The sequence below is a fragment of the Schistosoma haematobium genome, chromosome 3, assembly GCF_000699445.3.
Source record: "Schistosoma haematobium chromosome 3, whole genome shotgun sequence".
Taxonomy (NCBI): domain Eukaryota; kingdom Metazoa; phylum Platyhelminthes; class Trematoda; order Strigeidida; family Schistosomatidae; genus Schistosoma; species Schistosoma haematobium.
In genome coordinates this window covers 9052727-9067255 of record NC_067198.1, presented here as the reverse complement: position 1 = coordinate 9067255, position 14529 = coordinate 9052727, and the positions used below count along the sequence as shown (strand labels likewise).

The 14529-nt window shown below is 37.4% G+C and overlaps 1 protein-coding gene across 2 annotated transcripts in view; it reads right to left on the bottom strand.

Moving 5' to 3' along the window:
• The window catches only part of CAPN7_4 (calpain 7), a 37005-nt gene extending 29137 nt beyond the window's left edge, over nucleotides 1-7868 (bottom strand). For both annotated transcript variants that reach the window (XM_051212943.1, XM_051212944.1), the window contains exons 1-8: nucleotides 7715-7868; nucleotides 4770-4947; nucleotides 4578-4736; nucleotides 4426-4542; nucleotides 4321-4388; nucleotides 4141-4283; nucleotides 2222-2351; nucleotides 18-230 (exon numbers count right to left, since the gene is read on the bottom strand). In XM_051212943.1, the coding sequence (XP_051068870.1) occupies nucleotides 18-230; nucleotides 2222-2351; nucleotides 4141-4283; nucleotides 4321-4388; nucleotides 4426-4542; nucleotides 4578-4736; nucleotides 4770-4874 (935 nt within the window). In that variant the 5' untranslated portion in view covers nucleotides 4875-4947; nucleotides 7715-7868. The remainder of the gene's footprint in view (nucleotides 1-17; nucleotides 231-2221; nucleotides 2352-4140; nucleotides 4284-4320; nucleotides 4389-4425; nucleotides 4543-4577; nucleotides 4737-4769; nucleotides 4948-7714) is intronic.
• Nucleotides 7869-14529: the final 6661 nt, after the last annotated feature.

Sequence of the window (14529 nt, the reverse complement as noted above, 5' to 3'; positions counted from 1 at the left end):
GTCAAGTAATATCTTACTTTGTAATGAGCTTTTTTTTAAAACGTCGTTCATATTGAGCAGCAATCGCCATCGATGCGACAAATGAACAATCAGTAACTACAGTTTGGCATATAGAAAAGCAAGATATTGCCAAAATCATTTTTGGTCCATTAATGTAATCAGAAGGACGTACCCAACGGCTAAGTAAAGATTTCTGTTTATTTGACAGTGCTAAAAGTCCATCTTTATCACTTTGAAAAGTAGCAATAGAAGTAGGAAATGAAGAAAACAAAACCTTGTGAATGTTAAATAAAATCTTAAAAATGAAATGTGATGTTCTGTAACAAACAAAAACAACTAAGGATGATGAAAAGATAAACTGATTCTAGGAGTGAGGACATGAAAACTTGTTCCTAAATATCAAGAATGATACACGGGGAAAGAAAAAGTTAAAGTACATCTTGTGTTTAATAACAAATATAAAAACTTTCAATAAATTTGTGCATTATGCTTTCAAAGATTGTGGCAGTTGAATGTTATATGAATACCTAAACCATAGTGTGGTGGTTTGATGGTTAAGGGATTCGATTTTCAACCACTAGGTCGCTAGTTTGAACTATACTACATATAATTAAATTGAGTAGCCGGGTTGTATCGCTATTTCTCATATACAATGAACAACTCAAAGTTGAGTACACAGTTTCACAATTTGTAAATAAGAAATAGAAGTGTGTTCCGGATCGAAACCCTGGTTGTTGAGGGATAAACGATCGGATAAATGAGTGACAGTAGAACTACTACACTGAATTAGTACATCTAGAAGATGTCGTGATGAAAAACTTGTTAAATAGATGTTACTAAATAGTTAAGTAATAAAGGTCGCTAGAGGATAAAGACAGAATTTTCCGGCAAATAGTTGAAGTAATCTTCGAATTTCCCAAACTGATTAGTAGCCTTTATTATGATTGAATTAAATTCAGACATTCCAGAAAGAACACCACTTATACCAACAGCAATTCTCGTTTCAAATGTAATACATTATTTCTAGTTGGCCGTTTTTAATATCGGGTGACTAAAGATAGCTAAGCTTTTATTATGAAAGAATGAGGAGTTGTAGCTCAGTTGTATGCTTCTGGTTGTATTGTGTTCTCTGGGTGAGCTAAGTGGTTTAATTGGGAATCCTTCATTGTCGTTATAGATAGGATCAGTCCTCAGTTTGCGTACAAAAGGACTATTTGATAAATGCAGTTGGTATAAATATGGGTTTAATTACTAGCACAAACTGAAGTATAACACAAAACCGTTGAAACCCAACAAGTACATAATAATTTAAATGATATGCATCTTCAACTACATCTATGATGAATTTATTAAATGAGAAACCCAAAATGAGCACATTGCCCCTGGGTCACCAGACTGTAATCGAAGTGTTAGTATTTACCGATTTCAGTCAACCAACAACATAACACGGCCATCATCTGACCCTATCGGCTAGCAACTGTTTTTGATTATACTGCCTGACCAAAAACAAAATTACAGATTACCAAAACATTAAAAACGCGTGTGTATAGTTGGAGGGACCCAAAGTGAGATGAAAAAGCAGTGGGTTTTTTTAGCTAATGGTAATTTCAGACAGAAATTGTACTCAGACCAATCAGATTCTTTACAAACCGTATTGTTAACTCAATTATTTAATAGTGATAGGTGTAGAAATGAATGTACGGGAATTCTTTGAGTCGACGCTATTGTACCGTAAACCAAACTGCCAACTGTATGGATGCGGTTACTAATTATTTGAAATGAGAAGGGTATTACAGCCATTTACAAGAAATTTGCTCACAACCTAAATGTAAGTAATAAAGACTAAAATAAATTTGGACAAAAGATTTGTTAACTTTAATAATTGTTAGCTAAGCAACCAAATATTGTATCTATTTCACTTAGAAGTATGGATGAATATAAAGTAACCAAGGGAGAAATCAGTTAAATAATACTCTATTATCTTAGGTTTAACTGTTTCTAAGTGTACATTTTCCTTGGACCTGTGACAACTTGAGCTAACATGCTACTGTATAAGGCCCTGAAATTATTTAGTAATTACACAACATTCAAACAAGATCCATGCTAGATATCAGACTTAATATTTAAAGCTTAGTATAAAGTATGGTTAACTATAAACATATAGAGCATAAATCAAATGTAAATCAAGAAAACTCGTTTGTAGACATGGACCATGACTTACACAAAAGGATTAGCAAAGGAGAATCGTTCTTGTAGATCAAGGGCGTCAAGAAACGGTAAATACTCACGACCATTTATAACGGACGTGGATCTCAATACCTCCAGTTCTTCGACAGTGAAACCGCCAGGGTCTATTAAAGAAAACGAGAAATCGGTTGATATCAAGTCTGAATATGATCAAATTTATGGAATATGTAGTATAAAAATCTTAATTTGGTTGAGACAGAATTCTGATCGCTTTTTTAGCGGCAACTGATTGCACTGAAGGCCTAAGTAATGTACAGGCTCCTAGTAGAAATGAAGAATCAAGACTTAAGAAACAAGATGGGTGACTATATCAAAGATCAGCTATACCGTCATTATAAAGTGTGAAAACTTCTAAGTAAAAACAAAACGAAAATGAGATAACATAGTTTCATCGCTTAAACAACACGGTTCTTAATCGAAAGATACAAGAACTACTGTTAATTTTGTGTCCACATTTATTTATTTGTTTAAACACATAAACACTGGTACAAGGAGGCACCAAATAGATGTGCACCACATAAATCATTCGATTTATGTGAAGGTTGAGAAACTGCCTGGGTGCCCAAACCAAAGCAGGTGGTTTTCTTAGACGACCACACCCGGAGCCTTTGACCTAAAGGTTTAATCCACAAGACAGTGGAGCAACATCAGGAGATGCAGTCCCATGGTAGCCGGTAACCAACGATTGGTTAATACGCCATTTGTTCCCTCAGGATTCTGGAGCCCACGTGCATCATTGGTTTGGAATCAGGGTCTTCCAACTCACCTAGGTGGATCCTCCATATCCACCAACCCGGTTAAAGCGCTGGATATTCGCTTTTCGTCTTCTCAATTTTGTAAAAAAAAAACACCCGCACCGCAAGAAGGTAGTGAGTAGGACTTCCTTGGCAGTGGTTGTATGCACGTGGCCATTTGAGAGTATTTCAAGCATTCTGATGATATTTTTCAGTGTGTTATAATCGAACAATGGGCTTGATATGAAATACTAAATCGATGAAAGTGGCTTAGCTAAGAATTATTTACCCATAGAAATGATCCCTTGAGTTCAAACGATGAATAGATTTCAAATTAACGAACGTATGGCTTGATGGCAAAATGTATTAGGGAATCAAAGCTGTTATATTTATAGATAAAATGACCGGCGCTTTAACCGGGTTGGTGGATCCACCTAGGTGAGTTGGAAAACCCTGATTCCAAACCAATGGTGCACGTGGGCTCCAGGATCCTGAGGGAACAAATGGCGTATTAACCAATCGTTGGTCCCCGGCTACGATGGGATTTATGTGGCACATATCTATTTGATGTCTCCTTGTACCAATGTTCATGTGTTTAAATAAACAAGTAAATGTGATTACAAAATTAACTGTAGTTCTTCCATCTTTCAATCCACATGAAATTCCACAAAATAAACTACAAAAATCAAAAAACGGTGAAAATGTGAAGATATATTTACATCGACGAGTCAATAAGTAAAAAATATGAGCTACGTATTGTTTGGAAAGGTTTTCCATTGCGTTGAATTTACGTAAATGTCTTAAAAATTCTTGATGTCGTACGGTCTACATATTAACAGATTATTTTAAGTAACAACCAATAGTTACTTCATGGTTAGTTCAGTCACAAGTTATTTGATCACGAGGATCAATCGAGATTTTTCGTAAATCACGCTATAGTTAATAATAAAGATAGCTAACTTGAAAATGTAAAGTTAATTATTATAATCGATGACAAAAAGGCAACTGTGCTATCATTGAATTAGATGGCGAGTTTCATATTTTTTCCATTTGGTTAGCTATAAGTGTTTCGTCAGGTGCTGATTCTAAATGTATTACTGAAAATAACGGCCAATTATAGGTAAGAATAGTAACAAGCTAAAAAATTTAAAAAACCAACCTCCTTTCAAAGACGAAGACATATTGGGTTTATGAAAACCGTGGGATTTCTTAGATGCTCCTGACGTTAAAGTGCTACAAGAAGAACGGGAATCAGAACAAGGAGGCTGTGTTCTTTGAACATATGCCTTTAATTCTTCTGCCCTAGAAAGCTGGAATTAATTAAATAATATTTTAATACCGATCTAAACCCCTTTTGGAAAATGTTTCAATGGATTTAAGTAAAGAGGGATCCTGGACATCACGTTTCTATGCACATTTAATTAACTAAATCCAGAGGATTTACTATGGATAACATTAACTCTACAGCCAATGTGTAGAGCTCAAAAGCCTTGTGGAAGTTTCCTTTTTCATCTTCCGTAGTACCATCATCCAGTAAGAAAAGAGCCCTTGCAAAATCAGCCTGATGCATTAAATTAATCACAAATGTAACCAGACTTTGCTTTTAGAAATATGAGAGTTCGGTATGGAAGTATCTTCCACCACAGTTTTTGATTTGAGTTCTTTCACTTTGTTGTTGTAATTCTGAGCTAATTCTAATAAACCTTCAGTTTTTGAGCCTGCTTCCAAAGAATTCAAGAGTGCTTGAGCAGCTTCCTAAAAGTGTTAATGATTTAATCAGCCATCTACAGTGTAGTAAAATACAGCAGATCTGTATTGTTTCCGAGACTCTTCCCACACTGCAAGTCTTTTGAACCAATCAGCATCTTTCTCCAACTCATGAGGATTAGCCATTGACTAATCCAATCACCCGATAGAATGCTTCTTTTAATCAAAACACGCAAGTGTTCACCACTAGATAAATTACCTAAAAGACAATACGAAGAATAATAGGAAGTTTGAAGAATTATTGTGGATGTGAAATCGAATACAACGTATAGGGAAGAAAAGTGATTTTGAAATTTATGTATTAATTTACTGAGGTTTTAGCTTAGCGAGTTCTGTTCAATGAATTTCAGTCGCATTAATTTACTCTGCATTCAGTTAGTTATTTGATTTTTAATGGACTGTTCTTGTAGTAATCTATTTACTGTAACTTTGTGTTCAGTGACAGTTGTTCAAATAATGAAATTCGGTAACTAACAAATATAGATTATCGGAAGGGGTTTTGTGGAGATTTTAGATATTTCACTGGTTGAAATCATGAGTCAATTGAAGCTAGACCACCATGGAAAACCATGAAGCACTGGACGGCCGTTTCGTGACTGACTTCAAGAGATACTCCTGGAGTTCTTGTGAGAAGCCGTTACCAGTGGAGTTCAACCAGGTCGGTTGTGGGATATCAACTCACTGAAGAAAATGGTGTACGGTGGCGCAACTTCGTGGATTGGTTGAAGTTAGACATTAACACCGTTGGATGCCGGCTCAGTGGTCTAGTTGATTAAGCTCCTGGCGCGAGACTGATAGGTCCTGGGTTCGGACCTCGCGTGGGCAGGATCGTAGGTGCGCACTGCTGAGTCCCATACTAGGACGAGACGGCCGTCCAGTGCCTCCAGGTTTTCTATGGTAGTCTAGCTTCAATTGACTCATGATTTCAACCAGTTAAATATAGATTAATAGATATACAAGCTAGCTGATTTAAGTGTAGTCCGATTTTCCGAGGTCTCCACGAAGAAAAGCTTGTATACAAACTCGGACTTCTAATTAAAGGCAGTGGACAGTTATGAAGTTAGATGTCTCGTTTATCGTACTGAAGTCAAAATTGTCAATAATCAGTTTAGTGAACAATCATATCAAAGATACCCAGCATTCCGAAAGAGCAATAAGACTAATTTCCCTAAATACATAGAACTATTAGGCGACATAATCACAAGATACTGAGGATTAGTAGGATTCAAGGCATGTGTAACACTGACGACATCAAAGTATTAAGTTCAATATCGACAAATACATTACATTCATGTCATAATAAATTTGAGACCTAACGACCATAGCAGGAGAAATAGATTCATGATATCGGTATTAAGAATGACTGGTTACACCTAAGAGTAACTTTTAGAAGTCTTGCAGTAAAGTTATTTTGGGAGAGGAGTAATCAATGTTTTATGTATACTTGTATAATTTACAGAGCTATATCTGCTGTACCTGAGGGCAGGACGTAAGGTAGTAAGTTTAAACACTGGATTCAAATACAGTACTGTAGACTTTCACAATCCAGCTTCATTGCAAATCACACCTTCAAATGCATTAGGAAAAGTCAACTAATGTCGTCTGATGAAAGGTGATCATACTGTGTTGACTTTAGGACTAAGACTCATGAAGTAGTTTTGAATCCCAACACTGAACATGTGACCTAATTGTCCAAGTGTAGCATTCTAGGAATAAAGACAGTGTTGATGGAAACAGGAACAAGCTTTATAATGAAATCCAGGAAAGAATACTAATGTTTATCTGATGAACATCTTTATACGGGATTTCCACAATTCTCTATTGATTTTCAGGTGGGTCGAAAGGTTTTTATTAGAAATAGGCGAGACTATAATTTATTGAAGAGCCAATCAGGTATAAGATAATAGGCCTCGGATACTGGCGTGGAATTCACTCATTCAATTTGGTTAAATAGAGCTTTGGCATTATAGCTGATGTCAGTTCGTGATGAAAACCCTAAATCTAATTCCTAACGTTAATCATCAACTGTAAGACACAACTCTAATTCCTTACACAGGTTTAGAACCCTCATTTGATCATAGATATTAGGTGGAGACTCTCAAGGTCAGTCTAACTTAGCTCAAAGGTCGTCCATAAATTATTGTCTCACCGAGAAGTATACTTGAGATATGACCTAAGTGCCACGTCCAGAAATAGACACTGAAACCACAGAATTTCCTTATTTTGGGGTTTTCCTTAATTTGGGGAATTTTCCTACGTTTCCATAGCGCATTCCACAAAACGGATAAAAATTTCCCCAAAATAGGGAGATTGGGCTAAAATTCTGAAGTACATGATTTTTTAACAATAAAAAAGTCAATGATTCCGTAATATTCATGTTCATAAGAATTGATGTTTAATGACGACTATAAGCATAAAACTTAAAGGCTCACAAAAATGGGACACGTGACACAATCAGGTGTTCCTTACGGGGCGAAGCTGCAATTAATGAACAAACTAATCAGATATAAGATAATCGGTCATAAATCTTGACGGGAAATTCATTCATGCAGTTGGCTAAATAGCTTTGCATTATAGCCGATGTCATTTCGTTATGAAAATTCAGTCTAGTTTCTAGCTCTAACCATCAACTGTAAATCATACTCCCAAGTGTTTTATAACCCTAATTTAGTCCCTATCAGGTGTCCATTCTCAGAGTCACTTCAGCGTCGCTCAAAGGTGGTTCGTAAATTCTAGTCTCACCTCTTACAGTCTAAGGTATATTCTTGATTGCGAAATGGTCTTGAAAATCAAGACCCAAACATTACCTGTTACGTGTCGGTGATTAGTTTCACAAAACGCTAATACGTATATTACAGACTATATGAATTTACTAAGATATTAATATGAAAACACTTTCAAGTAAGAGTTGCAACAATTAACATTCACTACCCATCAAAATGAGGATTTCACAGAGTATGACTTACATTCGTTCCTGCGTCTCCTAGATTCAATATTTTTTGGTTTATAAGGAAGTCACTAATCCGGATTAAATGCCGCTTCCTGATAATTTAACACAACACTACCCTATGATACTACTAATACGACGAACTCGATTGGCTGCGAATGACCTTACAAAGGTCTTTCCAGCTAACCAGAAAATACAGGTAAAACAAACAAACAATTTAGTGCAGAAAGCCATGAGAGGTTAGGCTTTGAGAGTAAGTAGAGGTTTTAAGTTAAGGTATATCAGAAGAATACACTTCATCAACAGTAGTGATTACTCATGCATAGAATTTGTTTCATTTCGCATAAGAAAATCAAATCATTTGCTTGTGGATCCTCCGAGTTCATCTTTATTATTTTGTCATGATTATTAACACTGGTGGGTTTTCTCAGACATTGAAAGTGTCCAAGCTAAGTGATCATTCTCCGAGTTTCACAAATCACGTAAACGCTATGTTAAGTTCTCCTTCTTTACCAGTATATACGGTTTTGCCACAGAGAAATCAGCAAGTACACGAATAACGTTTGAAACTCGAAAACAATTATAGGTCTGAAAACTACACAGGCTTGTAATGAGTCACAAATGACTGGCGTTATAGCCTTCTGCAGTCGTTTCTATAAAAGGCATTCAAAAGAAACATCAAAATTCAACATTTGGGATTGGCAATAGTTTGTTAACAACGATATCTACACTTTCAGCTTATTGAGCAATAATGTAATTTGTAGGCATTATTTTCGGGGTACCGAAGTGAATATGAAGCATGTCAGCAAATAACTGCGATCAAAACAGGGTTCGGAATTGGAGTGGGGAATTATGACGAGAACCTGTAGTGGCATTGAACCATAACCACACAATCCACAAAGCTGAATACGAGACTACTCAGAAAATAGATACTCAATATTTTTAACGCGGAGAAATACCTAACAACGGAAAAGGCGGGAACAATGAGTTGAAATAATTGGAGTTCATCGGCGTGGTCCCTGGGGAATGTTACCTTGTATCTTTTATTCACATTAAATATATTGTCCTAACTCTAGCCTAAGCTTCCTCTCCATCATGTATTGGTAATTGTCACAGTGCAGCGAGTTGGTGTAGACGATGGTGCGACTTCCATGTAAGGTCTTATAGATTAGGCAGTTATATCATGACAACTCTACAATTTTAGGATTAGATCTATTTTTAGAGAAGTACTAATATCATAGTAGACCATAATGTTACGGGAGAACTGAAGACATTTGGCGGATTAAAACCTTTTGTTGTACATTAATAATTTACTGTGATTTTGGATGTAATTGTTTTACTTAACTTTTGAACTTGTTTGTTTATATCATTATTTTCGGACATTTTGGTTTGGTATTTTGGTGCTCTCTTTGTCTTTGGTTTGGTATTTGGGAGTTTTGCTCCGGGAACCTACAAAATTGAAGGTTTATTTTGTAATTGTTATAATTATTGTTGTTGGAACGCCATTTGGTCGATTATTTGTGAATTACGAATAAATTTGGTATCTAAATTGGAGCTTGGTTCTGTTGTTAATTTGGGTTCGTAATTTGCAAGTAGATCGGTAGTCCGTACTTCAATAACTAGGACGAGCAAAACTTGGACGTAACAAAAAGTTCTTCAATTATTGGTTCTGTGTTCATACCTAGGATTTGTCTGGTATTTTGGGTCCAAATTCCTGGTCTTATTGGTCGATTTCGTTTGGATTAATTCAGATTTGTTTTGGTTATTGATTATTTGGATTAACAAATACGATGGAAACACGGAGCAAAAGGCTGAAGGAAAATGACGAAATGGATGGTAAAATTTCTAAAGCTGTTTGTGGTATGTCTGATGTTAATGATGATAAGTGTGATGTTAGTATTAATAGTATGTCCTCTAGTCAGCTTAGTACCTCTAGATTAAAGTTAGATAAAGCATTACTGAGGAGAAGGAATTTAGAGAAGAGACGTGAATTAGAACGGGAACTTAAGATGTTAGATCTACAATAAGAGGTTGATATCGCTGAACTAGAATGCAAGGCCATCGAGGACGATGAACGATTACCCGTAGATAAATGTGGGATAAATGCTCAAGTGGGAAATTATTTGGAATGTGATACTGGGTGTAATAATCACTCAGAGAAGGTATGTAACATCTCAAATATTGATTGGGTTGAGGAACTGAAGGATACGTTACATACAATGGTTAGTAACATGGTTTTACCTAAGATCGATATGATGTACTTTGATGGGCAACCGGGTCAGTATTACCGTTTCATTAGTCAGTTTAATAGCCTTATAGAGAGTAAATTGTCAGATAAGGGCCAACCGTTGTCATATTTGTTATGTTATTGCAAAGGAAAGGCCAGAACAGCAATTGAATCTTGCGTTTCTTTGCCCAGTCATTTGGGCTGTGATAGGGCTAAACGAATTTTGTATGATTTATTTGGTAAAGAACATCTTGTTGCACGAGAACTAATTATTGAGTTATTAAACCATAAATCTGTCGGAGGATCAGCTGACTTATTAACTGACTTTGCGATTAAGTTGCGTAATGTATGTATAACGTTGAAGGAAATGGGACACATGTCTGACGTTAATTCTACGGCTAATTTGGAGGTAATAGTTTCATGCCTAACACTAGAATTGCAGAATAAGTGGGTGGAAGTCGCCGATAAGATCATGATACATGAGAAGGAGCCGAGCTTTGAAGAATTTGTGGTCTTTGTAGAAGAGAGGGCCAGAATTGCCCGAACCCGTTATGGTAGATTAGTACAGTGTAACTCAAGGCTCGGTAAAAGGAATTCTGAAGGCCAAGCTGATAGGGGATCACGCTTTCATGCAATTAGACGAGACCCAAATAACTCGGTCAAGGTATCACGTTGTGAAATCTGCGTAGGTGATCATGAGGCGACAGACTGTCCAAGGCTAGCAAAAATGAATGTAAGAGAAAGGAGGCAGGAGGTAAGAAAACGTGGTCTATGTTACTTATGTTTGAGGAAAGGTCACATAGCTATGACATGCAACTCAGGCTTCAAGTGCGACGTTGAGAATTCCAAGGTTAGGCATAATTCATTATTGCATATTGATATTATTGATGACCATGTGGTGAACCTAGCTAAGGATTGGAACTCCTCAAAGGTTTGTTTGGGGATCGTTCCAGTCAGACTATACGGTCCCAAAGGATGTTTGGAAACATGCACTTCTAGATAGTGGTTCGGACACTTCTCTTGTATGTGAAGAATTAATTAATCAGTTGGGTATCAAAGGTAAAGAGACTTCGATAAGGGTGGCGACTGTGAACGGAACTACCAATTGTGATTGTTTGGAGGTAAATTTAGAGGTATTTTCATTAGATGAACGGGGTTCTATAAGGATCAACAAAGTTTACACGACCAAGAAAATTCCGATCGATCATGCAGCACCTTTAACCGAACTCCAACTGAAACGGTGGGAACATTTAAAGGACATAACCCTTCCGAGGTTGCAAAGTAATTTTGTAGGAATATTGATTGGGTGTGATGCTCCGGATGCACACTGGGTCCTGGAACAACGTCTGAGGGACAGGAAGCATCCGTTTGCTGTACGTACTCATCTCGGTTGGATGATTATAGGTCCTAAGGAAGTATCAAGGTCTCTACATCAAGTTAAGTGGTGTCATTGTTCCACTAATGATATTTTGCGAGATTTAGAAAGATTATATAATCATGAGTTCGAGGATACAGATACATTTCGTAATGGATATTCTGTCGAAAATAAAAAAGCTCTAGAAATAGTTAGCAGTTCGTTTAGATTGGAGGGTGGTCATTTCCAAGTTGGTCTACCATGGAAGTATGATAAGCCAAGACTACCGAATAATTTGGAACTAGCTGAACGCAGACTAGAATGTTTAAGGAAGAGGTTTATGAAAGATAACATTCTTTTGGAGAAATATCAAGTTGTGATGAATAAACATTCAAGTAAGAGCTACATCATTGAAGCTAGTGCAGAGGGATTTGACCATGATGCTGTTTGTTGGTATATTCCTCATCATCCTGTTATCAACCCTAAAAAGCCTGGAAAATTGAGAATTGTTTTTGATTGTGCGGCTGTCTATCAAGGTTGTTCTCTTAATGACAAACGCTTGAGAGGACCAAATACTAAATAGTTTAATTGGTGTACTTCTACGATTCAGATTAGGTAACGTAGCATTAGCTGCTGATATCGAAGAGATGTTTCTTCAAGTAAAGATCCCGAGAAAAGATAGGGGAGCGTTTCGTCTATAGTGGTGGGAAGACGGTGATATAAGACGAACGGCTAAGGAATATTGTTTAACAGTTCATCCGTTTGGAGCCGTGTCCTTCTCCTTTTGCGCTAATTTCGCTCTTAAGAAGACGGTAGATATATTCGGTAAGGAATTTAATGAAGATATCCAGGAAGTCGTACATAAGAGTTTCTATGTCGACGACTATTTAGCCTTCATTGATAATGTACAGGATGCAACTGGACTGGCAAAAGCCCTTAGTTTGCTTCTGAAAAAAGATGGGTTCAGACTTACGAAGTGGATAAGTAAGTGTTTGCAGGTTCTCGAATCAGTTCATCCAGAAGAGAGAGCAGAAGCCGTAAGAGAGATTGACTATGAAATACTTCCTTCGGAACGCACGTTGGGATTATTTTGGAATACTATGGTTGATTCGTTTGAATTTAAAGTTAACATACCGAAACGCCCTATCACTAGGCGAGGTATATTGTCAAATGTAGCCTCACTTTACGATCCTCTGGGATTGGTAACACCGTTTATACTTCCCATGAAGCAGTTACTTCAACATTTAGGTAAATTGGGACTAGGATGGGACGAAGAGATTCCAAATGAGGAAAGCAAACGTTGGTTAGAGATTTTAAGTGATTTCAGAAGGTTGAGAACGTTAGTTTTCCACGTTGTGTATTGTTTCTGCAATCAGATCGCTCGCCCCTGGAACTTCACATTTTCAGTGATGCCTCCGAAATTGGATATGGTGCAGTGGCATACATCCGCTCTTACATTTCTGACACTGAAATATGTTCTCGTCTTGTTACGGCTAGGGCAAGAGTAGCCCCCTTGAAGGTCAAAACTATACCGCGCTTGGAACTTACGGCAGCAGTTTTGGCAGCTCGCATGGGATCCCAGCTGCAGTCAGAATTAGATATTAAGTTTACAGAGGTTAATTTTTGGACGGATTCCATGATTGTCTTACACTATATTAGAAATGAGAAAAGCCAGTTTAAAACATTCATAGCAAATCGGATTTCGACTATTCACAGTCTTACCAAGGTGGGCCAATGGAGATTCGTACCTTCTAAAGAAAACATAGCAGACTTTGCATCCAGAGGGGTCAAGTTTGACATCGATGATGTCAAGGTATAGGAGGAGGATCCAAGTTTTCTCAAGAAGCCGAAGGAGTGTTGGCCTGCCGCTGATGTACAAGGTCCTGACCCCCATCTCTTGGAAATAAAGAAGGCAATGTCGGCGCATGTAATGGCTGAAGAATCCACTGTTGATCTACTTATTAATTATTATTCAGATTGGACTAGATTACTTAAGGCTGCTGCGTGGTAAGCCCGATTTAAGCGATATTTATTGGTAATGCTTTTTGGTAGAACTGATCTGTCTCTACAGGTGGGTATGCTTAGAGTTTATGAGTTAAATTTCACTTGTTTATATTTAATTCGATATGTCCAACGCATAGTATTTCGGAAAGAGATTGAAATGTTATCGTCTGATACCATTAGCAAGGTGAAGATAACAAACTCACCGTTACGAACTTTAAATCCAATGATGATGAACGGATTATTATGTGTCGGTGGCCGACTTCAAATTAGTTCCTAGCCCGAGTCGAGAAAGCATCCTATAATATTACCATCAAAGCATAGAATTACAAATTTGATTCTACAGTATTATCATATTTTGGAAGGGCATGTTGGAGCCACACAGGTAATGGCAACAGTCCGAGAAAAATTTTGGGTGCTGAGGGGTGGTGTGGCCATGAGGAGGGTGATAAAGGATTGTTCTTATTGTAAAAGGAGGAACGCCTGCCCCATCCAACAACTGATGGCACCACTACCTCCAAGCAGAATAGAAGATGGTGACTATCCATTTTTATCAGTTGGTGTAGATTATTTTGGACCCATTATGGTTAAACATGGTAGACGTACCGAGAAGAGACATGGTTGTGTATTCACATGTTTAAGGTTGAGAGCTGTGCATCTGGAAGTTGCATATAGTTTTACCACAGACTCATTTATCATGGCATTGATGAGGTTTATAAACAGGAGAGGCTATCCAAAAGAGATATACAGTGATAATGGATCAAATCTGGTGGGGGCTGAACGTGAGCTAAGAAAATGTCTTCAGGATTGGGTGCAGGAGCGTATACACTCTGATTTGCCAAGAAAGGGACTGACTGGCATTTCAATCCTCCGGCTGCTAGTCATTGGGGAGGAGTATGGGAGCGCATGATCCGCTCTGTACGTAGAGTATTGGGTGCTCTCGTAAAGGAACAATATTTGACAGATGAATGCCTTGAAACTTTCATGATAGAGGGTGAGCGTATAATTAACAATCGAACTTTGGTTCCTGTTACAGACGACTCGAATGATCTCGATGAAATAACTCCAGCAAAACTATTACTATTGAGAGAGAACGTCGCAGAACTCACTAACGTTATATCTAATAACAGGTATTCTAAGAGATGGAAGCAAGCGAATTACCTGGCACAAGTATTTTGGAGACGTTGGTCTAAGGAATATGTTTTGCTGTTGCAGTGTAGATACAAGTGGACCCAACTAGAGAGGAACATAC